The sequence below is a fragment of the Haematobia irritans genome, chromosome 2 (assembly GCF_050003625.1).
Source record: "Haematobia irritans isolate KBUSLIRL chromosome 2, ASM5000362v1, whole genome shotgun sequence".
Taxonomy (NCBI): domain Eukaryota; kingdom Metazoa; phylum Arthropoda; class Insecta; order Diptera; family Muscidae; genus Haematobia; species Haematobia irritans.
In genome coordinates this window covers 139,802,115-139,829,379 of record NC_134398.1, presented here as the reverse complement: position 1 = coordinate 139,829,379, position 27,265 = coordinate 139,802,115, and the positions used below count along the sequence as shown (strand labels likewise).

General features: G+C 32.1%; 2 protein-coding genes across 7 annotated transcripts in view; one reads left to right on the top strand and one right to left on the bottom strand.

The window, feature by feature from the left end:
- LOC142226314 (uncharacterized) overlaps positions 1-27,265 on the top strand; it is a 549,856-nt gene that overhangs the window by 278,148 nt on the left and 244,443 nt on the right. For all 4 annotated transcript variants that reach the window (XM_075296241.1, XM_075296237.1, XM_075296238.1 and 1 more), the window contains exon 5: positions 4,437-4,520. The gene's annotated coding sequence lies outside the window, so the exon portion shown is untranslated. The remainder of the gene's footprint in view (positions 1-4,436; positions 4,521-27,265) is intronic.
- Positions 1-27,265, bottom strand: part of eys (eyes shut) — a 513,219-nt gene that overhangs the window by 285,491 nt on the left and 200,463 nt on the right. For all 3 annotated transcript variants that reach the window (XM_075296235.1, XM_075296234.1, XM_075296236.1), the window contains exon 5: positions 26,707-26,855. In XM_075296235.1, the coding sequence (XP_075152350.1) occupies positions 26,707-26,855 (149 nt within the window). The remainder of the gene's footprint in view (positions 1-26,706; positions 26,856-27,265) is intronic.

Sequence of the window (27,265 nt, the reverse complement as noted above, 5' to 3'; positions counted from 1 at the left end):
GAGAAGAAATTTTGTTATATTTGTAATGTGTGTGTGTATGTTTATGTTTGCAACAACCTCCATCGAAATCAGCCCGTGGTATACCTACGAATATTCTTACTCAGATCTAGTGTTACCTAATTTCGCTTTTTTCCCTTTATTGTAAAAATACATTTTCGAACAGCGTTTTTGAGAAATGTTCGTTCTCAAAAAAAAGTAGAAAAGTACACATTTCATTCAAGTAATATTTTATTCGGAGCAGAGCGGTTTTTCATTTGGAAACCGCTCCGCTCCCGCTCCGCTCCGGATTTTAGAAATGCCGCTCCGGCAAAAAAGGGCTTGCTCCGCTCCGCTCTGGATCCCTGATTTGGATATTTAAACGTGAAAATTCTATAAATGAGATCTGAATCCCAATTTTAATTTAATTGATCCTAGATTTAAAGCCAGATATGTCGCTAAAAAGTCTTTATTTTAAAGAAGCCACAACTTTGGCTCGGAATCAAAAAAAAAAAAGAAGGTCAACATATTTGGATCCAAGTAAATATCTTTTTGAGTGTAGCTTAAAATGTTTGTTCAAAATATCAACAAAAGTATTCATGTACAAATAAATGTCAGTAAAAACTAATTCAGGTAACATATGTCCTCAAAATTACAATTTTTTCTAAACCCAATGTTAAATAAGTTTAATTGATCTTCTATTTTACTTGTTCAGACAGTAAAATAGAAGATCAATTAAACTTATTTTACATTGGGTTTATTTCGGTAGTGAAAGGGTTAAGACAACTTAAAATTAAAGTGAATATCAATATAAATCAATAAAGTTAAATTAATATAAAAAAGTAAAAAAAAACATTAAAATTAAATGTAACTAGACGTATTTCTTTTTACTTTGGCTTATATTCTTCTTTAATAAAATTATATTTTCGATTGATTGATGAATTGTTAAATTTAGTTTTTCATTATTTTGACTAACATCGTTAGAGTTTGACGGGGACCTACATAAATGACAACACATTAGCACACAATGTTTGTAAATTCTCAGCGAAGACTCATGATGTTGGTTGAAATATTGGAAAAATAAATTTAACAATTAAATAAAAATAGTTTTATTAAAAATAGCTCAAGCTTAAATAAGAAACAAATACATAATAAAACAAGTAAGGAAAGTCTAAAGTCGGGCGGGGCCAACTATATTATACACGCAAAGAAAATTTCATTAAAATTGAGCCAACGAAAAATTTTCATTAATATAAGGAAACATTTTCATCAATACAACGAAAATATTCGTTAATAGTACGAAACGTTACGTTGATTAATTCGTTATAATAACGAAAATTTTCATTGTATTAACGAATTTGTTTCATTAGCTCAGTTTTAATGACACATTTCGTTAATATAACGAAACTTTTTCTATCAGTGTACCCTGCACCGTTAAATGTGTTGGGGGCTATATATAAAGGTTTGTCCCAAATACATACATTTAAATATCACTCGATCTGGACAGAATTTGATAGACTTTTACAAAATCTATAGACTCAAAATTGGCTAATGCACTAGGGTGGAACACAATTATAGTAAAAAAATATGGGAAACATTTAAATCTGAAGCAATTTTAAGGAAACTTCGCAAAAGTTTATTTATGATTTATCGCTCGATATATATGTATTAGAGTTTAGGAAAATTAGAGTCCTTTTTACAACTTTTCGACTAAGCAGTGGCGATTTTACAAGGAAAATGTTGATATTTTGACCATTTTTGTCGAAATCAGAAAAACATATATATGGGAGCTATATCTAAATCTGAACCGATTTCAATCAAATGTGGCACACATGACTATATTACTAATTGTACTCCTAGTGCAAAATTTCAACCAAATTGGGCCAAAACTCTGGCTTCTGGGGCCATATAAGTCCATATCGGGCGAAAAATATATATGGAAGCTATATCTAAATCTGAACCGACTTCAATCAAATTTGGCACGCATAGCTACAATGCTAAATCTACTCCCTGTGCAAAATTTCAACCAAATTGGGCCAAAACTTTGGTTTTTAGGACCATATTAGTCCATATCGGGCGAAAGATATAATGGGAGCTATATCTAAATCTGAACCGATTTCAATCAAATTTTGCACACTTGACTATACTACTAATTGTACTCCCAGTGCAAAATTTCAACCAAATTCGGCAAAAAATCTGGCTTTTGGGGCCATATAGGTCCATATCGGGCGAAAGATATATATGGGAGCTATATCTAAATCTGAACCGATTTGGCTGATATTTTGCAAGATTTGCGAGATTCATAAAATATTTGGATGTACGGTATTTTAAGAAAATCGGTTGATAAAAACGCTAACTATGATCACATCGGGGATAAATATATATATGACAGCTATATCTAAATCTGAACCGATTTTTTCCAAAACCAATAGCGATTGTCTCTGTCCCAAGAAACGGCCCTCTGCCAAATTTGAGGACGATCGGACTTAAATTGCGAGCTGTACTTTGTGCAAAAAATTACATATACAGGTAGACGGACGGGCAGACAGACAGACAGACAGACAGTCGGACATCGCTAAATCGACTCAGAATTTAATTCTAAGCCGATCGGTATACTAAAAGATGGGTCTATGACCACTATTTCTTGGCGTTACATACAAATGCACAAACTTATTATACCCTGTACCACAGTAGTGGTGAAGGGTATAAAAACAGGTTGTTTAAACTAAGAAATTAAATATTCAAATCAATGAACTAGGATGTCATATTTTAATTAAATTTTTTATTTTTACTTTAGTTTTAATTTTTAATTTTCAATTTTATTTTTATATTTAATTTTCAGTTTTAGTTTTAGTTTTAATTTTTATTTTCAATTTTAATTTTAGTTTAAATTTTTAATTTGCAGTTAAAATTTTAATTTAATTTTTATTTGAAATTTTAATTTAAATTTTATTTTAAATGTCCAAAATTTAGTTTTAATTTTTCTGTAAATTTTAGTATTAATTTAATTTAATTTGCTTCAATTAAATTATTAATTTTTAAATTTATTAATTTATTATTAAATTAATTTAAACATAATTTAATTAATGCATTTTATTTGTGAATATAATATAAATTTAACTAAATTTAAAATTCATTTCATTGGTTTTATTTTTATTTTTAATTTTCAATTTTAGTTTTACATTTAATTTTCAGTTTTAGTTTTAGTTTTAATTTTAATTTTTATTTCCAATTTTAATTTTAGTTTAAATTTTGGTTTAATTTTTAATTTGCATTTTAAATTTTATTTTAAATGTCCAAAATTTAGTTTTAATTTTTCTGTAAGTTTTAGTATTAATTTAATTGAATTTCCTTTAATTTAAATTTATTAATTTATTATTAAATTAATTTAAAAATAATTAATAAATGCATTTTATTTGTGAATATAATATAAATTTAACTAAAATTAATTTCAAATCCATACTAAATGATTTCTTGAATTTCAGTTTTCCTTTTATTTCGATGCTCTGAATATTTTATGAAAAATTGCAAATTTATTTTCCTCTTTTCGCCTATGGCCTTTTTTTTAGCAATTTGCTATGATGCTGTTCAAAATCCATTTTTCCTTTTTCCCTTTTTGCTTGAGTCATGAATGATAAATTCTCTTGCATTCATATGCTATTCTTTTTTATGATGTTTTTTTTTTGCCCTTACAAATTTATGCAAATATATGCTTACATTGATTTGACTTTTTTAATGGCTCTTACACTTGACTAGATTTTGGATTTAACAGACAATCCTATTTACCTTTATTGCATTATTCCATTAGGAGCACTGCAATCAATTGTGTTAAAAGTGAAAAAAAGTGCAATCTTCGTTTGAACATTTCACTTTTGGTTTTTTTTTGTTTTGTTTGGGAATATTGAAAAGGAAATGTTGAACAAATTTGGTTTGAAATGTAATATGGATTTTTTGAACAAGTGCAGAAAATTTTATCAGGTGAATATAATACCCCCGGGCCTTAAATTTGTAAGCATCCTCATAATAATTTTAAATGAAATTGAAATGATATGCTTAAATTATATGTGATTTTTTTAAAATAATTTTATTAAACAATATAAATTCCATATCATTTTATTTTGGTATCCACGAGCTTCCCAAGCCCATTGTTAGCCTCTTATTTGAGACAATTTGACCATCATTACTAGCCGTAATTGTGGAGGTGATGGCTGTAATGCTGGGCAACAGCTTTGGTTACGACAGTACATTTCAAGTTCTAATTATTTTCGTAGTATTGTGGAGATTCCAAAAGGTAAACCACAAAAACCGCTGCCTTAGTTTTTTTTTGTTAATTTTTTCTTATGCAAAGGTCAGATGGTTTTACGGAAAGGACAAACAAGTATTCTAAATTATTTTTTGTTTTGTAAAAATTGTTATTTTATATTTTTCACAGTTTTTCTCTTTTCTTGTTTTATTTTTAGGCTGACCTTGGAAAAAATGTGTACCAGAGCGTTTAATTGCAAATATTTTCTTGGCAATTATTAAGCGTAGGCATTGTGAAAAGGGTAAGTTTTTTATGTTAGACAAAGGGATAGAAAATTTTCTTTTTTATGGGTCTACAGGGTAGAAAATGACAAAAAGGCTAGCACGAGGGTAGTGCACTCCATGCCTAGCTATCAACTAACTAAGTAAAAATCAAGTTAGGAAAGTCTTAAGTCAGGTGGGCTGTATAAGACCTTTCACCATTTTCTAGACCAAACTTATAACAGACCATCTCAACTCTTTTAAATTTGTTGGGAGCTACACCCTCAAAAAAAATCGCCTCTTTAACATATGTTCCAAACATATTTTGCAGGAAGCACATATATTATTGGATACTGCCGAAACATTAACATATTTGTTTTATGTGAACATATTATATGTTTGGAAGCATTTTGAGCCCAAAAATATTATATGCTTGGAAGAATTTTCCCAAAGACGATTGTGCTCATTCCCTAACATACTCGTAATTCTCACTTCCACGAAATATTTTAGTTCTTGGCACCTTTTTCTGTAATACAAATAATGTTGAAGAAATTATTCACTTTTATAAATTATTTAAATTTTACCTTTCGCCTGCACGGAGAATCGAACCGAGGACCATACAGTTTGTAAGCCAACACACTATCCACTGGGCTACGTAGCTGTTATAGTCACCAGCATGCAAAGGGTCGTGGGTTCAATCCCTGCTCCGACCGAACACCTTTGTTTTTTTTTTTTTAATTTACGCATTTATATTTATACTATATTAAATTTTTATAATGAAACTTCGAAATGTGGGTTATTAAAGATTTATAGTCAGTAACAGTGCTTGATATAAACGAAATTGACTAATTTTTGGATAACATATTATTTTTTATTGCAAAATAACAATTTTGTAACAAAAACCTGTTTTTGGTACAAAACTTTAAAATTTGGAAGGAATTCAAAAACTCTAACAAAAGAAGAATGTGGAGTCGAGTATAAACATACATATATAATTTTATAATATAAACATAAATTTATTTAGGCGTGAACAATTTTTTTACTAGCATTTAACACCATCGCTCTAAAATGCCTTTTATTTTTCTTTAATAATTCATTTTAAGGAAAATAAACTTTTTAAATTGTTTTAGCTGCAAAAATCGAATTTAATGCTCGCTTTTATATTTGAAGGTGTCCGTCAACTCCTGGTGGACTACTTATTAATAAAGAGGAACTAAACTGTGTTTTTATACATTTTACTGTGTAATTTTTCACTATTTCCTCCTTATTTCATTTTACTGTTCCAACTGTAAAAAGAGTATAGTGCCCTTTCGTTATTTTTATGAAGACCCCTGATTCCTTTTAACGAACCAAGAAAAAAATTGTGCCCATAATGCCAAAATGATAAACAAAACACATGTCCACGCATACATAAAATGCTGCTCTCACGGCGAAAACACATGCTGTTTTTTTTAATGTCTATTCTCTTGGTTCCGAATGTCTATTCTCTTTATTGAAATTAAATAATATTTAGATTTAAGCATATCAAATTTTTGGCGTTATCATAAACCAGTTTTCCGATACAACATACAAGCGGTTTCATAGAAATTGTTCTCTTTTGATTCTTTCGCTGTGTTATGTTGATATCTTTTGTCAACTCTCCCGGTTTCCATCTCTATTTCTTTCTCTATACTCTCTCTGTCGCTTTGAATAAAATATCACAACATATGTATGTTTAGTCGAAATTTGTAAATTTATACATGTTTGCATTCACACATATGATTTTTATGAAACATTCATGTCCCAAACATAATATATTCTAACATATTAACATAGATGTCCCAAACTTTTAGTGTTAGTTTAGGAACATTGCATGTTTGCACTTAAATATATTGTGTTTTAAAATTGTGCCCGAAACACATTTTGTTTATGTCGGAACATATGAAAAACATATTTTTCTAAGAGTGTATATAAAGGTAAATGTCCCCATAGACATATATTTCAATCTGAACCGATTTGGACAAAATTGTTTATATTTCTTCAAAGTATCTAGACTTAAAATTTAAATCAGCTAACGCCGTGAAACGAAGCGCAATTTAAGTAAACAAATATGGGAAATATAAAGCTAGAACCATTGCTACTTATCAATGGTGATTTTACATCTATATGGGCTAGGTGGTCAATTGTGAGTCTTGTGACAATATTTGGCCACATCGGGAGACATTTACCAAAGCCGATCCTGTGGAAAGTCTGGAGAAACAATCACTGTCGTTGTGCATAAAATGTGGGTATTCAGGTCACTTGTGCCTAAATCGGAAGAATATATACATATATGAGGCTTTAACTATATTTGAACTGATTTCAATCATATTGAAACTGTGAAATTCTTCTGCTATATAAAAATAAGTCGTGTTATCATTCCTGACGCAATAACTCCAGAACGCACGAACCGCTTTCCACGGTTTTGTATTCGTTGGAAAGGTCTCGGGCTCCGTGAGGTTTATAGCAAAGAAAATTCAAGAAAAGTTTTAACGGAAATGCGGGAAAATCTTTTTACAGTGCCATCTCTGATACAACTCCAGAACTCACGAACCGATTTCCATGGTTTTGTATTCGTTGGAAAGGTCTCGGGCTCCGTGAGGTTTATAGCAAAGGAAATTCAAGAACAGTTTCAACGGAAATGCGGGAAATCTTTGTTTTGTATTCGTTGGAAAGGTCTCGGGCTTCGTGAGGTTTATAGCAAAGAAAATTCAAGAAAAGTTTCAACGGAAATGCGGGAAATCTTTGTTTACATACATCACACGTTACAAAAATTTATAATTTGAATTCATCGAAGTTGCTTTTGTTATGAAATAATTTAATTTCTTAACATGAAAAATGTTCGGAGAACGTAGAGGGTAATCATGTGGTGAAGATAGGGTACTTCTCTTTTTAATATCTGGTGGGAGATGGGGACATCCCCCTTGTCCGACCTTTTCAAAATTTGGCCAAAGTTCTCCGATTTGGATGAAGTTTCCAAGGAAGGTAAGGGGTGATGTCTAGACAAAGACCAGCCACATTATTTTTCGATAGTTGGTTGCGGAGTTGGACAACCCCTTTATACGACTTTTGTTTAAAGTACTGTAAAAAAGTTAAAATTCTCTGATTTACTTGAGATTTACAGGTTATGAATTTATTATGGGGTACCCGAATTTTTTAATATTTGGATGGGAAGGGGGACCTCCCCCTTGCCCGATTTTTTGAAAATTGGAACAAAATTATTCGATTTGCTTGCAATTTTCAGGGAAGGACAGCTACTTCATTTTTCAATATTTGGTTGAGGAGGGGGCCTCCCCTTTGTCCAACTTTTTTTAAAGTACAGTGAAAAAACAAAAATTTGTCGACTTACTGAAATTTTACGGAGAACTTGGGAGAGATTATGAAATTTATATGAGGTATATGATTTTTTATACCCTCCACCATAGGATGGGGGGTATATTAACTTTGTCATTCCGTTTGTAACACATCGAAATATTGCTCTAAGACCCCATAGAGTATATATATTCTGGGTCGTGGTGAAATTCTGAGTCGATATAAGCATGCCCGTCTGTTGAAATCACGCTAACTTTCGAACGAAACAAGCTATCGACTTGAAACTTGACACAAGTAGTTGTTATTGGTGTAGGTCGGATGGTATTGCAAATGGGCCATATCGGACCCCTTTTACGTATAGCCCCCATATAAACCGACGCTCAGATTTGGCTTGCTCTTAAAGGAGCAAACTTCATCCGATCCGGTTGAAATTTGGTACATGGTGTAAGTATATGGTCTCTCAACACCATGCAAAAATTGCTTCAACTCGGTCCATAATTATATATAGCCCCCATAAAAACCGATCCCCAGATTTGACTTGCGGAGCCTCTAAGAGAAGCAAATTTCATCCGATTCGGCTGAAGTTTGGTACATGGTGTAAGTATATTGTCCTTAAAAAACATGCAAAAATTGGTCCACATCGGTCCATAATCATATATAGCCCCCATAAAAACCGATCCCCAGATTTGGCTTGCGGATCTTCTAACAGAAGCAAATCTCATCCGATCCGGCTGAAATTTGCTACATGGTGTAAGTATATGATCTCTACCAACTATGCACAAATTGGTCCACATCGGTCCATAACTATATATAGCCCCCATATAAACCGATCCCCCGATTTGGCTTGCGGAGCCTCTCAGAGAAGCAAATTTCATCCGATCCGGCTGAAATTTAGTATATGGTGTTAGTATATGGTCTCTAATAACCATGGAAACTTTGGTTCATATTGGTCCATAATTATATATAGCCCTCATATAAACCGATCCCCAGTGAGCAAAATTGATCCAATTCAGTTGAAATTTGGTGCGTGGTGTTAGTATATGGTCTCTGACAACCATGCAGGAATTGGTTCATATCGGTCCATAATTATATGTAGCCCCCATGTAAACCGATCCCCAGATGTGACCTCCGGAGCTCCTTGTAAGAGCAAAATTCACCCGCATCGTATACAAAATTTTGTCAAGATTTTATTTCTTTGGTAAAAGTTTCTATGCAATCCATGGTGGAGGGTACATAAGATTCGGCCTGGCCGAACTTGCGGCCGTATATACTTGTTAATATTTGGTCGGGGAAAAAGAAAAGGGCACAGGGAGACCTCCTTTCTCCTCAAGTCCATACCGTGAAGCAATTAAACTTTTCCAATTTACTTGAAATTTACCAAGGCCGTAGGGCAAGGTTATGAAATCCATATGGTGTACTTGAGTTTTGGGTATTTGGACGGGAACCTTCTCTTTGACCTACACTATGAAACTTGAAGGAAAGTTTGCAGAGAAAGTGGCGTCCCTTTACAAAAAATAAAGCGAAATCTAACCTTCTCCGATTTGCTTGAAATTGGGAGAAGATGATTAAATTTATACAGGGTAGTACATGATGTCTGGTTGGATATGGGGAATAGTGAAGTTGGGTAGTTTGTGAAATGAATATAGGGTACGTGAATTTACGATATCTGGTCGATTAGGAGCGAAGGAGGGGGTTCCCTTTTGACCGATTTTTTGAAAATAGAAAGTAGTGGACTGTTGATACATACGAACTCTGTACATGATTTTATGATTTTTCCACAGGTCTCTGCCAGAAAAACTTAAATTTCCATGAAGTTGCCAGGCAACGTGCTTCATTTTCCGGTATATGTTTGGGAAAGGCATGATCTCCGTGTTCAACACTTTAACAAATATTAATATGGTCAATGTTTAAGTACTTTTACTTATTCCGATTTATTGGACGGTATGTTGAGGAGAAGTATACCACCCCTTGACAAACCAAGCTTGAAATTCACAGGAAATGTAGAAGATTGTCCACCGATTTGAATACAGAACAATTAAAAAACTAAAAATTGGTTGAAAGGGAACACCCCCTACCCGACGTTTGTTAAGCCGGTCCGTTTTACTTCAGTTTTTGTGCCAGACTTTCCCTGACCCTACTCTTTAGAAGAGTCCAAATCTTTTCGAATTTGTTTTCAGATCTAAGGATATGGTTGACTAAGTTAACGAGGTGCAGCGAAGCGGGCCGGGTTACGCTAGTAGAATGTTAAAATTAGTCTCTGTGTATAATATCAATTCAATTAGAGTACAAATCCCGATGAAAATGACAGTGAAATATCAAGTGAAAGATACATATGGGAGCTATATATAAATCTGAACCAACTTGACTGATATTTTGCAAATTTTACGAGACTCAAAAAACATTCGTATCGACACAATTTTAAGAAGATCGCTTTATAAACACACAAATTATGACCACATCGGTAATGTAATGAAAATGTTCTTTTTGGATCCGAAAGTGGTGCAAAATTGACGCAGAAGCGATGAATTTAACATGAGACGGAAGTCCTCCATTTCAACAGCCGGTGCACTGAATTTTCATCACTTCTTTAGATGTGATCTGAATTCAATGTTTTGGATTTAAATTAAAAATTCTGTGATATTTTGTCAAATAAATAATTTTTATAATTTTTAATAGATTCTAACGCTTGTCTGAAACGTTTAACGTTAAATATTTTCAAAAATTCAAAATTTTTTCAGATTGGATTTAGCATTTTTTTTTCGACAAAATTTAAATAATTTGTACCATTTTATGTTATGAATTCTTAAACTGTTTTTAACCAATTTGAAACAAAAAAAGTTAAAATTACCCATTAAAAATATGAAAAAAGCTTGTTATAAATAATTGAATTAAATGAACTTCCTGTGTAGTTAAAATAAAGACGATCATTGGGAGTACATCTTCTGGAAGTGCTTTTAAAGTTGTGCCTTTGGAAGAACTTCCAAATTTTTTTGCTTGGTATATATAGCATACTAATTTTTGTAATCAAAGTCAAGATCGCAGTTTTGGTCCAATCAACTTCAAATTTAGCAAAAGCAGAGTAGAACCCTATTAAATTTGGAAGAAATGGGTAATAACTAAATATAGCTCTCATGTGTATCCTCTTATTCTGACCGCAGAATAGATGCTTGTGCTAAATTTGAAGTTGACTGGACCAAAACTTAGACCTTGACTTTGATTACAAAAATGTGTTCACATACAGACGGATGGACGAACGATTCTGACCGCAGAATAGATGCTTGTGCTAAATTTGAAGTTGATTGGACCAAAACTTCCACCTTGACTTTGATTACAAAAATGTGTTCACTGACAGACGGATGGACGAACACGGCTAAATCGATTCAGATGTTCATTAATGCCAAAGACACCATGTGTCTTCCTCGTTTTCTTCTGGATTTTGCATATACACAAAAAAAAATTTCTGATTCAATCACGAAATTAATTGATCCAATTAATTTTTTAATTGAAATGTCTTCAATCATAGAAATGATAGTATCAATTAAAAAATTAATTGACAGTCAACTAAATAATTAATTGATCCAATTAAAAAATTAATTGATACTACCAATTTGTGTGATTGATTTTTATTTCAATTAAAAAATTTGTTAAATCAATTAAATTTTTAATTGAATATTTTTTAAAACTCAATTAAGATTTTAATTGGAGAAATTTACGTAATTTTTTTCTGTGTATATGCTCTAACTTATAATACCCTGTTCCACAGTGTGGTGCAGGGTATATACAAGGTCGTTATCTTAGTTATAGTAAAATTTCCTTTGTATATAGAATCAGTTCCCCTAAAAATATTGATTATAGGTAAATCTTTTTGCCCATTTCACCAAAAATCTACATCTTTCTCTCTTAAACTTTGCAATATTTAATACTGTTTTTTTAATTAAAACCAAAAATAATTTATTTGTACTGCTTGGCAGCATCCACTTTAGTTTTTGTCGCAACACTTCTCAAGGATAAATTATCATAATTATTAAAACGGGGAATCCCCATACTTCCACACTTCTTGCATCCCCTACAACATGACATAAATCATCCTCGTCCCGCCCTCCCCCATAGACTCCACCATTTTGGCAAATGAACTGTTGTCATCATCGCCATCAACGACAACGACGACGGCGATGGAAAATCATTTCACTTTATTATTCTACCTGTCCACTTTTGACTCGGTTTCGGTGGATGGTTTTGGTCGAGGTGGCTATGATTGCGTTTTCAGTCAGTTGCTTTGCATTAAAAAAAAACAAAAAGAGAAAACACTAAAGTGGAATTACCGGGAATGATTTATATTTCATAAATCTAAATATGCGGCGCTCTTCTGTATTCACAATGTTGGAAAACAAAGTGCAAGTGGTAGTGGCAAAAGAATATTCTGAATGGCATGTATATTTTGTTAAAATGTTGGCCAAAAAGTCATTGAACGTCATCAACAGCCAACGGAACCAACAAAGCCCAGCCCAAACAAACCCTCTCTCTCGAAAAACCAAACACGAGCCAGCTTACTTGGCTGCCAGCAGGTGATGTTGAGGCTGAAAACTCCAGCCAGTATGTCATTGTATGGCCCCAGTTTTTATAATATATATTTTTTTTCGTTCATAAGCCATTTTTTCTTTGGGTCTATGTGTTTGTAGAGCAAGCACCTCGGGTGCTTCGCCAATGGAGGTTTGAGAAATTTTCCAGCTGTTTGCTGTTTTATGTCCATGTTTAATTTGTATGGTTTCATTTCTTGTAACAAACAAAAAAGTTGCAATTCATATCTTGTTGTTTTACCTTACAACATTAGGTTAGGTTAGGTTAGGTGGCAGCCCGATGTATCAGGCTCACTTAGACTATTCAGTCCATTGTGATACCACATTGGTGAACTTCTCTCTTATCACTGAGTTCTGCCCGATTCCATGTTAAGCTCAATGAAAAGCGACCTCCTTTTTATAGCCGAGTCCGAACGGCGTTCCACATTGCAGGGAAACCACTTAGAGAAGCTTTAAAACCCTCAGAAATTTCACCAACATTTTGGTGTTCGATCGAAGCAGTAATCGAACCCACGACCTTGTGTATGCAAGGCAGGCATGCTAACCATTGCACCACGGTGGCTCCCATACCCTACATTATGTGTAAAACCTTTAATGGGTATGACAAATGTGTCTATTGAATATTGGATCCATTTAGAATTATATTCTGAACTCGTCCTTCTATCCATCTAGCTGTTCCTCGCAACCAATAACTTCGATACAAAATTTTATAAAATATAATTTAAAGGAGTGACCATTTTTACAAGGTTGGACTTTTTTAAAACTAGGACCAAATTTACAGACTCGTTTCGTATACATGATTTGTCCGACATGAAAAATTGTATCCTCATACCCATCAAAAAAAAAGAGCTTCCACAAAAGTAGTTTGGATCACCAAATTTTGATCCAAGAATAGTCCAAATTTGGCAATGAATTCTACATGGGATTGCCATACACTGAATAAAAAAAGCATGCGCTGTTCCAAAGATTTTGTCTTTACACTAATGGTTTTTATACCCTCCACCATAGGATGGGGGGTATACTAACTTTGTCATTTCGTTTGTAACACATCGAAATATTGCTCTAAGACCCCATAAAATATATATAGTCTGGGTTGTGGTGAATTTCTGAGACGATCTAAGCATGTCCGTCCGTCCGTCCGTCTGTTGAAATCAAGCTAACTTCCGAACGAAACATGCTATCGACTTGAACCTTGGCACAAATAGTTGTTATTGATGCAGGTCGGATTGTGTTGCAAATGGGCCATATCGGTCCACCTTTACGTATAGGAGGAGCAAGATTCATCCGATCCGGTTGAAATTGGGTACATTGTGTAAGTATATGGTCTCTAACAACCATGAAAAAATTGGTCCATATCGGTCCATAATTATATATAGCCCCATTATAAACCGATCCACAGATTTGGTTTGCGGATCCTCTAAGAGCAGCAAATTTCATCCGATCCGGCTGAAATTTGGTACATGGTATTAGTATATGGTCTCTAGCAACCATGCAAAAATTGGTCCACATCGGTCCATAATTATATATAGCCCCCATATAAACCGATCCCCAGATTTGGCTTGCGGAGGCTCCTAGAGAAGCAAATTTCATCCGATCCGGGTGAAATTTGCTACATGGTGTAAGTATATGACGTCTAACAATTATGCAAAAATTGGTCCACATCGGTCCATAACGATATATAGCCCCCATATAAACCGATCCCCCGATTTGGCTTGCGGAGCCTCTAAGAGAATCAAATTTCATCCGATCTGGCTGAAGTTTGGTACATGGTGTTAGTATATGGTCCTTAACAACCTTGCAAGAATTGGTCCATATCGGTCCATAATTATATATAGCCCCCATATAAATCGATCCCCAGATTTGACCTCCGGAACCTCTTGGAGGAGCAAACTTCATCCGATTCGGTTGAAATTTGGTACCTGGTGTTAGTATATGGTCTCTAACAACCATGCAAAAATTGGTTCATGTCGGTCCATAATTATATATAGCCCCCATATAAACCGTTCCCCAGATTTGAACACCGGAGCCTCTTGGAGAAGCAAAATTCATCCGATCCGGTTGAAATTTGCAACGTGGTGTTAGTATATGGCCGCTAATAACCATGCCAAAATTGGTCCATATAGGTCTATGTATAACAGCCGATCTCCAATCACACAAAAATTGGTCCATATCGGTTCATAATCATGGTTGTCACTCGACTCCGAATTTTACCACGACCCAGAATATATATACTTTATGGGGTCTAGAGCAATATTTCTATGTGTTGCAAACGGAATGACAAAGTTAGTATACCCCCATCCTATGGTGGAGGGTATAAAAGGAGCACAATTTACGTATGTTCAGTTTACTTTTACCATTTATTGAATCGCGTTGGAGTAATATTTGTTGTGATGCATACAAAGAGCACAAAAAGTGTACTTAACTAAAAATAGAGCGCGCTTTTTTGGCCTATCTTGGTTTAAGAGCACATGTTATAAAAAAGAGCACGTCTGACATCCCTACCTACATGGGACATGATAGGGAGATGCCTCCATGTGCCGTTAAGACCTTGGTTGAGGAGTCACTTAAAACAAAGACAAAACTCATTATGGGATGTGATGCTCAGAGGTTCAGCGGTCATTTCATATCGAGGAAATTGTATCGGAATCTGGAATAAAATGGGCTTTAAATAGCGGATGAATTAGAAACGCTAGGAACTACCTTACATATTCCAGGGGAACTAGAATCTGTTGGTATGGTTCTGGCTGCCAGCAAGCTCTTACTGCGTGAGAAGGCTGTTATGATGGCGAATGTCCGATGGGAAAATTGCAATGGTACTAAGCAAATATGGTCCCATCTAAACTTAAACTGCACGCAAGATATTTAAAATTTTTCAAGACCTCAGATATCACAGTCTTCTGGATGGTTCAACAGAAGAAAATAATCGAGTAGGTTCATCGGTTAAAACTAGAAGTGCCCATATGTAATAGGTACTTTTAGTTAATGTGGTATCACAATGGACTGAATAGTCAAACTTAACCTGAAAATAAATCGGGCTGTCTCTTTAACTTTAATGAACCTGTCTCTTTAACCTAACCTATCTAGAGGTGCAAATTTCATCCAATCCGGTTGAAATTTGGCTCTCTAATTATCGTACGAAAATTGGTTAATATAGGTTCATAATTATTTATAGACCCCTCTACACCCACAGAAAAAAATCATGAACGGCGTGGTCATTTCAAAACGATCCATTCATGAAAGTTGAATCAACATACATGTGTTGTCAAACTGAGAACGGACGGGGGTCAATCTGACAACGTAAAAATGACACCATGCGTAGTCAAAACAACAACCAGCGTTCATAATCTGAATACGTAATGGTTACGAATTTATAAACAAAATAAAAACAAGTATATACGGCCGTACGTTCGGCCAGGCCGAAGCTTATGTACCCTCCACCATGGATTGCGCAGAAACTTCTTCTGAAGACTGTCATCCACAATCGAATTACTTGGGTTGCGGTAACACTTGCCGATGGCAAGGTATCTTAAAACTTCCTAACACCGTCTTCTGAATTACAAGGTAGTCCATACGTGTATACACGCTCACAAAAAATCGCTTCTGTAACATATACTCCCAAACATATTTTGCTTCAAGCATATATATTTTTGGGTATTGCCCAAACATTTATATGTTTGATCTCTTCCAATATATAATATGTTTGAAAGCATATTGGTCTAAACAATATATGTTTGGGTAGTCTAAGTTCCAAACATTTTGTATTTTTGCATCCAAATTCAATAATGTTGTCTTCCAAAAAACAATATGTTATTATGTGAACATATAATATGTTTGGAAGCATTTTGCACCCAAAAATATTATATGCTTAAAAAAAAATTCTCCCAAACAACATTGTGCTCAAAATTTTATTTATATATTTACAATCATAATGAATTATGAAAATAAACAGGTAATATAGGTGCTAACAACATAGGTTTTCGACCTGAATGCTCAAAATTTTGTTTCTGCCCAATTGTATATTCCCCCACATCTTTCTCACTTCCACGAGATTTTTTAGTTCTTAGCACCTTTTTCTGTAATACAAACATTGTAGAAGAAATTATTCAATTGTATGATTTTTTTTATTTTAATTTTACCTTTTGCCGGACGGGGATTCGAACAGCGGACCACACAGTTTGTAAGGACCAAAGAAGTAGCTGATCAATTGCCCAAGGAAAAATAAAATGTTAATTTTGTAATAACAAGCAACAACCACCAATTTAATTCAATATCGCTCCCTGTTAAATAGCGCTCCAAGCTACTAAACACATATATGTTTATAGGCTATTTCTAAATTAATATATGTTTGCATCCAAGCATATTATATTTACAAACATTTTATGTCCCAAACATAATATGTTCTAACATATTAACATATATGTCCCAAACATGTTATGCTAGTTTATGAACATTATATGCTTGCACTCAAAAATATTGTGTTCCAAACATATAATGTTTATAGCCAAACATATGAAAAACAGTCTTTTTCATCCGTGTATATTAAACTAAAAAAGACCGATTAAATACGTATATAATTAAGTTTGACAAATTTTTCTATAAAAATAAATTTTTGATAAAAGTTTCTATAGGAATAAAATTTTGACAACATTTTCTATAGAAGTAAAATTTGGAAAAAATTTTCTATAGAAATAAAATTTTGACAAAATTTTCTATAGAAATAAAATGTTGACAAAATTTTCTATAGAAATAAAATTTTTACAAAATTTTCTATAGAAATAAAATTTTTAAAAAATTTTCCATAGAAATAAAATTTTTACAAAATTTGCTATAGAAATAAAATTTTGACAAAATTTTTTATAGAAATAACATTTTGACAATGGTTTCCATAAAAATAAAATTTTGTTAGAGTCTTTTTGGCTCGAGTGGCAACCATGAATATGAACCGATACGGACCAATTTTTGTGTGATTGGGGATCGGCTATATAAAGGGTGATTCTTTTGAGGTTAGGATTTTCATGCATTAGTATTTGACAGATCACGTGGGATTTCAGACATGGTGTCAAAGAGAAAGATGCTCAGTATGCTTTGACATTTCATCATGAATAGCCGAACGATCTGCCACAACGTCGAATTTTCAGTGAATCGGCCCTAGAAAAGTTGGCAGAAAATCCGCTTTTTTATCGACAAATTTTGTTCAGCGATGAGGCTCATTTCTGGTTGAATGGCTACGTAAATAAGCAAAATTGCCGCATTTGGAGTGAAGAGCAACCAGAAGCCGTTCAAGAACTGCCCATGCATCCCGAAAAATGCACTGTTTGGTGTGGTTTGTACGCTGGTGGAATCATTGGACCGTATTTTTTCAAAGATGCTGTTGGACGCAACGTTACGGTGAATGGCGATCGCTATCGTTCGATGCTAACAAACTTTTTGTTGCCAAAAATGGAAGAACTGAACTTGGTTGACATGTGGTTTCAACAAGATGGCGCTACATGCCACACAGCTCGCGATTCTATGGCCATTTTGAGGGAAAACTTCGGAGAACAATTCATCTCAAGAAATGGACCGGTAAGTTGGCCACCAAGATCATGCGATTTGACGCCTTTAGACTATTTTTTGTGGGGCTACGTCAAGTCTAAAGTCTACAGAAATAAGCCAGCAACTATTCCAGCTTTGGAAGACAACATTTCCGAAGAAATTCGGGCTATTCCGGCCGAAATGCTCGAAAAAGTTGCCCAAAATTGGACTTTCCGAATGGACCACCTAAGACGCAGCCGCGGTCAACATTTAAATGAAATTATCTTCAAAAAGTAAATGTCATGGACCAATCTAACGTTTCAAATAAAGAACCGATGAGATTTTGCAAATTTTATGCGTTTTTTTTTAAAAAAAAGTTATCAAGCTCTTAACAAATCACCCTTTTTAACTATAGACCGATATGGACCAATTTTGGCATGGATATTAGCGACCTTATACTAACACCACGTTGCAAATTTCAACCGGATCGGATGAATTTTGCTCCTCCAAGAGGCTCCGGAGATCAAATCTGGGAACGGTTTATATGGGGGCTATATATAATTATGGACCGATATGGACCAATTCTTGCGTGTTTGTTAGAGACGACATTCTAACACCATGTTCCAAATTTCAACCGGATCGGATGAATTTTGCTCCTCCAAGAGGCTCCGGAGGACAAATCTGGGAATCGATTTATATGGGGGCTATATATAATTATGGACCGATATGGACCAATTTTTGCATGGTCATTAGAGAACATATACCAACACCATGTTCCAAATTTCAGCCGGATCGGCTGAAATTTTCGTTTCTTAGAGAGCCAAATCGGGGGATCGGTTTATATGGGCGCTATATATAATTATGGACTGATGTGGACCAATTTTTGCATGGTTGTTAGAGACCATATACCAACACCACGTTGCAAATTTCAACCGGATCGGATGAATTTTGCTCCTCCAAGAGGCTCCGGAGATCAAATCTGGGAACGGTTTATATGGGGGCTATATATAATTATGGACCGATATGGACCAATTCTTGCGTGTTTGTTAGAGACGACATTCTAACACCATGTTCCAAATTTCAGCCGGATCGGATGAAATATTCTTCTGTTAGAGGCTCCACAAGCCAAATCTGAGGGTCCACTTATATGTGGGCTATACGCAAAAGTGGACCGATATGGCCCATTTTCAATACCATTCGACCGACATCAATAACAACTTCTTGTGCCAAGTTTCAAGTCGATAGCTTGTTTCGTTCGGAAGTTAGCGTGATTTCAACAGACGGACGGACATGCTTAGATCGACTCAGAATTTCACCACGACCCAGAATATATATACTTTATGGGGTCTTAGAGCAATATTTCGATGTGTTACAAACGGAATGACAAAGTTAATTAATGGTGGAGGGTATAAAAATATGTCCGCTACTGTGACTCGAACCTGTGTTGTCTGCGCCATGCACGATAAGAGTCGCCTTAGCCCATTGAACCACCGGCAGAGTTTCCATAAAAACATCTAACGATTTTTTAAGTCTTTTCATGGTCAATGAAAAAAGAATGTCGTTCATGAAATCGTGAACGCTCGTGGACGAAATCGTTTTGATTTTTTGCGATCAAGAATATAATTCAATCTGCATTCATATGGGCTAAGACAATGTTAAGAAGTTTTAAGATACCTTACTGCAACACAAGTATTCGATTGTAGATGACAGACTTCCGTAGCACTTTCTACGCAATTCATGGTGGAGGGTACATAAGATTCGGCCCGGCCGAACTTACGGCCGTATATCAACTAATGCCCCAAGGCATTACACTGATAGAAAAAGTTTCGTTGTATTAACGAAATGTGTCATTAAAAGTGAGCCAATGAATTAAATTCGTTAATACAACTAAATTTTTCGTTATTATAACGATTTTTCTGTTAATCAACGTAACGTGTCGTACTACAAACGAACGTTTTCATTGTATTAATGAAAACGTTTCGTTATATCAGTGAAAAGTTTTCGTTGGCTTAATTTTAATGAAATTTTCTTTGTGTGTAGTTGATTTAAATCTTAAATCTAACAATTTTGTAGAAGTTTAAAAATGTTTTATCCAAAGCGGTTCAGATGTGATATGTGCAACCGAATTTTTATCCGATTTGAAATTAAAAAGTTAGATGTATTTTGGGTCCATAAACAAGTGTGCCAAATATGTTGTGTATTGGTCCATATAACTAGATCGATCTCTCGATTTGACCTTTTGAGCGTCTAAAAATCCAAATTTGTCCACAATGGCTTTTCAACAATATTAACTTTATTACCATTAATATGTCCAATACAATTTAATAAATATTCCTATATGTGGTCTTGCTAGTAAAATTCCCTTTTCTGCTATCTCCAATAATACCATCCTCTATATATGGAAAACCAATTGGCTTATTTTGATAAAATGCCTATCAATTTCCAAATAATTGCATTCGTTTATGAAAACAGTGGAATTTATTTTGGAAATAATTTTTCTCATTTTCCCAAATAAGCTTTCGAAAAAAGAACATAACTGCAATAAATTCATAATTAGGCCATAATGAATAAACGAATATTTGATATTTGGCATTTTAATATAAGTTCCTTGCCCATAACATTGTCATCTAAAATGTATGAGACAATTATGGTTGGCTGGTCTTTAGTTTGGTTGTTTAGTGGTTAAAGTCATGGCAACGAGAAGAAAAAACCTCCAAGCCACATAATATACGCATATGTTTAGTGGGGTTTATTTGGTGGGCCACCATGCGTAGAGGGCGAAGGGATGCCAATGCGAACTTTATTTTTTATGGGATACATACATTCGGTAAAAACCGGCTATCATAAACCTTTTTTCGGAAGGTTCAAGTGTGGTTCACTTTGGATTTAGTGAACTGCCTGAATTTATTCTGATAGTTTTACTGCAAGTAGAGGATGCTGATCAGGAATGTGGTAATTCCGAAACGTGCGTCCATCCAACCATCTTGCAGTCTATAGGGCTTTGCCCAAATAAATTTTACAACCATTCTTTTCCTCTGTTGGTTAAGCTACTCTTGTAGTTCAGTCAACGCAATGAGATCAAAACAACAAATAAAATTATTTACTTTTTTTTATTATATATTTCTATAACAAATTTTCTCACTATTTCATTTCTATAGCAAATTTTGTCAAAATTTAATTTCTATAGGAAATTTTCTCAAAATTTCATTTTTAAGGATATTTTTTCAAAATTTCATTTCTATAGGAAATTTTGTCAAAATATCATTTCATCCAAGGAAATTTTCTCAAAATTTCATTTCTACACCCTCAAAAAAAATCGCTTCTTTAACATATGTTCCAAACATATTTTGCAGGAAGCACATATATTATTGGATACTGCCGAAACATTAATATGTTTGTTTTATGTGAACATATTATATGTTTGGAAGCATTTTGAGCCCAAAAATATTATATACTTGGAAGAATTTTTCCCAAAGACGATTGTGCTCATTCCCTAACATACTCGTTATTTTCACTTCCACGAAATATTTTAATTCTTGGCACCTTTTTCTGTAATACAAATAATGTTGAAGAAATTATTCACTTTTATAAATTTTTTAAATTTTACCTTTCGCCTGCACGGAGAATCGAACCGAGGACCATACAGTTTGTAAACCAACACACTATCCACTGGGCTACGTAGCTGTTATGGTCACCAGTAGATAATTATCGTTATAAGTTACATTTATATAGCATAGTTTGCAGCGCCCACGAGCCCATGCAAACATAACATTATTTAACAGAAACATACATTTGTTTGCCACGTGGAGCAGTGGTTAGCATGTCTGCCTTGCATGCAAAGGGTCGTGGGTTCACGACCTGCTCCGACCGAACACTTTTTTTTTTTAAATTTACACATTTTTATTTATACTATATTAAATTTTTATAATGAAACTTCGAAATGTGGGTTATTAAAGATTTATAGTCAGTAACAGTGCTTGACATAAACGAAATTGATTGATTTTTGGTAAAATATATATATATATATATATATATATATATATATATATATATATATATATATATATATATATATATATATATATATATATATATATATATATATATATATATATTATATATATATAATATATATATATATATATATATATATATATATATATATATATATATATATATATATATATATATATATATATATATATATATATATATATATATATATATATATATATATATATATATATATATATATATATATATATATATATATATATATATATATATATATATATATATATTTTTTTTTTTTTTTTTTTTTTTTTGCAAAAATAACAATTTTGTAATAAAAAACTGTTTTTGGTACAAAACTTTAAAATTTGGAAGGAATTCAAAAACTCTAACAAAACAAGAACATGGAGTCGAGTGTAAACATACATAAATAATTTTATAATATAAACATAAATTTATTTAGGTTTGAACAGTTTTTTATTAACATTTAACACCATCGCTCTAAAATGTCTTTTATTTCTCATTAATAATTCATTTTAAAGAAAATAAACTTTTTAAATTGTTTTAGCTGCAAAACTCGAACTTAATGCCCGCTTTTATATTTGAAGGTGTCCGTCAACTCCTCTGGGACTACTTATTAATAAAGAGGAACTAAACTTTGTTTTTATACATTTTACTGTGTAATTTTTCACTATTTCCTCCTTATTTCATTTTACTGTCCCAACTCTAAAAAGAGTATAGTGCCCTTTCGTTATTTTTATGAAAACCCCTGATTTCTTTTAACGCACCAAGAAAAAAATTGTTCCCATAATGCCAAAATGATAAACAAAACACATGTCCACACATACATAAAATGCTGCTCTCAAGGCGAAGACACATGCTTTTTTTCAAATGTCTATTCTCTTGGTTCCGAATGTCCATTCTCTTTATTCAAATTAAATAATATTTAGACTTAAGCATATCAAATTTTTGGCCTTATCATAAAACAGTTTTCCGAAACAACATACAAGCAGTTTCACAAAAATTTCTCTCTTTGGATTCTTTCACTGTGTTATGTTGATATCTTTCGTCAACTCTCCCGGTTTCCATCTCTATTTCTTTCTCTATACTCTCTCTGTCGCTTTGGATAAAATATCACAGCATATGTATGTTTAGTCGAAATTTGTAAATTTATATATGTTTGCATTCACACATATGATTTTTATGAAACATTTATGCCACAAACATAATATATTCTAACATATTAAAATAGATGTCCCAAACATTTAGTGTTAGTTTAGGAACATTACATGTTTGCACTTAAATATATTGTGGTTTAAAATTGTGCCCGAAACACACTTTGTTTATATCGGAACATATGAAAAACATATTTTTCTAAGAGTGTATAGGAAATTTTGTCAAAGTATCATTTCTGTAGGAAATTTTCTCAAAATTTCATTTCTATAGGAAATTATTCCAAAATTTCATTTCCAAGGAAATTTTTTAAAAATTTCATTTCTAAAGGAACTTTTCCCGAAATTTAATTACTATAGGAAAATTTCTCAAAATTTCATTTCTATAGGAAATTTTCTTAAAATGTCATTTCCATAGGAAATTTTGTAAAAATCATTTCAATATGGAAATTTTGTTAAAATTTCATTTCTATGGGAAATTTTGTCAAAAATTCATTTCTATAGGAAATTTTCTCAAAATTCCCTTTCTTCAGGAAAATTTCTCAAAATTTCATTTCTATAGGAAATTTTTTCCAAAATTTCATTTCCAAGGGAATTTTTTCAAAATTTCATTTCTATAGGAAATTTTCTCAAAATTTCATTTTCAAGGAAATTTTCTCAAAATTTCATTTTCAAGGAAATTTTCTCAAAATTTCATTTCTATAAGAAATTTTGTCAAAATATCATTTCTATAGGAAATTTTCTCAAAATTTCATTTATATACGAAATTTTCTCAAAATTTAGTTTTTCTTATATGATTTTTTTTTAAATTTCATTTCTAAAGGAAATTTACTCAAGTTTAATTTCTATAGGAAATTTTCTCAAAATTTCATTTCTATAGGAAATTTTCTCAAAATGTAATTTCCATAGGAAATTTTGTAAAAATCATTTAAAATTGGAAATTTTGTTAAAATGTAATTTCTATGGGAAATTTTGTCAAAGTTTCATTTCTATAGGAAACTTTCTCAAAATTCTCTTTCTACAGGAAATTTTCTCAAAATATAGTTTTTATATGATTTTGTTTTCATAATTTATTTTCTATACGAAATTTTCTCAAAATTTAGTTTTTATATGAATTTTCAAAATTTTATTTCTAAAGGAAATTTTCTCGAAATTTCATTTCTATAGGAAATTTTCTCAAAATTTCATTTCTATAGGAAATTTTCTCAAAATTTCATTTCTATAGGAAATTTTTCCAAAATTTCAGTTCCAAGGGAATTTTTTCAAAATTTCATTTCTATAGGAAATTTTCTCAAAATTTCATTTCTATAGGAAATTTTCTCAAAATTTCATGTAAAAATCATTTCAAATTGGAAATTTTGTTAAAATTTCATTTCTATGGGAAATTTTGTCAAAATTTCATTTCTATAGGAAATTTTGTCAAAATTTCATTTCTATAGAAAATGTTCTCAAAATTCCCTTTCTACAGAAAATGTTCCCACATTTCCCTTTCTACAGGAAATTTTCTCAAAATTTCATTTTTATAGGAAATTTTCACAAAATTTAATTTCTATTGGAAATTTTGTCAAAATATTATTTTTGTATGATGTTTTTTTATTTTCAAAATTTCATTTCCAAAAAAATTTTCTCGAAATTTCAATTCTATAGGAAATTTTGTCAAAATTTCATTTCTATAGGAAATTTTCCCAATATTTCGGTTCTATAGGAAATTTTTACAATTTTTTGGTTCTGTAGGAAATTTCGCCACAATTTCATTTCAATAACAAATTTTCCCAAACTTTTATTTCTACAGGAAATTTTTCAAAAATTTATTTCTATAGGAAATTTTGTTAAAATTTCATTTCTATAGGAAATTTTGTTAAAATTTCATTTCTATAGAAAATTTTGTCAAAATATCATTTCTATAGGATATTTTCCAAAAATTTCATTTCTAAAGGAATTTTTCTCGAAATTTAATTTCTATACGAAATTTGGTCAAAATTTCATTTCTAAAGGATATTTTCCCAAAATTTCATTTCTAAAGGAAAATTTCTCGAAATTTCATTTCTATACAAAACTTTCTCAAAATTTAGTTTTTTATATGATTTTTGTCAAAATTTCAATTCTATAGGAAATTTTGTAAAATTTTCATTTCTATAGGAAATTTTCTCAAAATTTCATTTCTATAGGAAATTTTCTCAAAATTTCTTTTCCGTAGGAAATTGTGTAAAAATTTCATTTTTAATGGAAATTTTGTCAAAATTTCATTTCTATAGGAAATTTTGTCAAAATTTCATTTCTATAGGAAATTTTGTCAAAATTTCATTTCTATAGGAAAGTTTCTCAAAATTCCCTCTCTACAGGAAATTTTCTCAAAATTTCATTTTTATAGGAAATTTTCACAAAATTTCATTTCTATTGGAAATTTTGTCAAAATTTTATTTCTATATGATTTTTTTCTTCAAAATTTCATTTTTATAGGAAATTTTTTCAAAATTTCAATTCTATAGGATATATTCTCAAAATTTCAATATTATAGGAAATTTTCACAATATTTCGGTTCTATAGGAAATTTTGCCACAATTTCATTTCTATAACAAATTTTTCCAAACTTTCATTTCTACAGGAAATTTTTCAAATATTCATTTCTATAGGAATTTTTTTTTTAAATTTCATTTCTATAGGAAATTTTGTTAAAATTTCATCTCTATAGGAAATTTTGTTAAAATTTCATTTCTATAGGAAATTTTGTCAAAAGTTCATTTTTAAATAAATTTTGTTAATATTTAATTTTTATAGGAAATTTTGTCAAAATTTAATTTCTATAGGAAATTTTCACAATATTTTGCCACAATTTCATTTATATAGGATTTTTCAAAGTTTCATTCCTATGGGAAATTTTGTCAAAATTTGATTGCTGTAGGAAATTTTCTCAAATTTTCATTTCATTTCTATAGGATTTTTTTCAAAGTTTCATTTCTATGTGACATTTTGTCAGAATTTTATTTCTATATAAAATTTTCTCAAAATTTCATTTCTATAAGAAATTTTTACAATATTTCGTTTCTATAGAAAATTTTGCCAAAATTTCATTTCTATAACAAATTTTCCCAAATTTCCATTTCTATAGGAAATTTTTCAAATATTCTTTTCTATAGGAAATTTTATTAAAATTTCATTTCTATAGGAAATTTTGTTAAAATTTCATTTCTAAAGAAAATTTTTTAAAATTTCATTTCTATAGGAAATTTTTGATATTGAGATATTAACCCAAAATTTCTCCAACGGCATCCCTATTCCACACTTATAGGCTAGGCACCAATTGTTTCTTTGCCTTGGTCACATAACTGATCGACCATTTTATGCTGTGGATGGCAGAAAATATTCGCTGAGTCATTTGTGAAATTGCCCATAACAGGCGTTTATTGAATTTCACACACAGAAAAACGCAGGAAAGGAGAAAATCGTTTATGATGCCAGTTTACCGTGATATTGGCTACCGAGAACAATGCTTTTGGTCCTTTTCCAAATACAGAAAAAAAAAGACAAAAATACGAAAATTGCTTTTCTATAGACATGAATGTTTAGCACGCATTTGTAGTTTCCCAACTGATTTTTGTATAGAAGCATTGTTTGGTACTTACCCGAAAAACCATCTGGACATGTACAATTGTAGTAGGCCACGCCGTCCAGACAGGTACCACCGTTTTGACAAGGGCTCGACCAACATTCGTCCCAATTCGTTTGGCACTGTATTCCTGTGTAACCATCAATGCAGTAACATGAATAGGAGCTGTAATGTAGGGGGAAAATAAAGCACAGAGATGAGAAATGAGTGGTAAAGATAAAAGCATCCAAGTATAAAATATCAAAGAAAGTGGATGACCGACAGAAAAAGGAGTTCATTAAAATTTCCAATTGAATATCAAAGCAGATGCAGTGGGAAAGTGTTTGGAATATTTCTGTGTTGGCTGTTGTAGTGTTATAATGAAGTTACTTTTCATTTGATGCCAATTGAATAGATACTGTAGGCTAAGTTAATTAGGTCTTTGCATTTAGAAGTCCTGAAATTTAAAAATCAGTTTTTATATGAAAAATTTGCTTTAAACCTGATATTCTGTTGATAATGTCGTTTTCCAAATTGCAAGGACTTCATATCCGTATCAGCTATAGCTTGAGAATCGCAAAGAAAAAGATGATCAC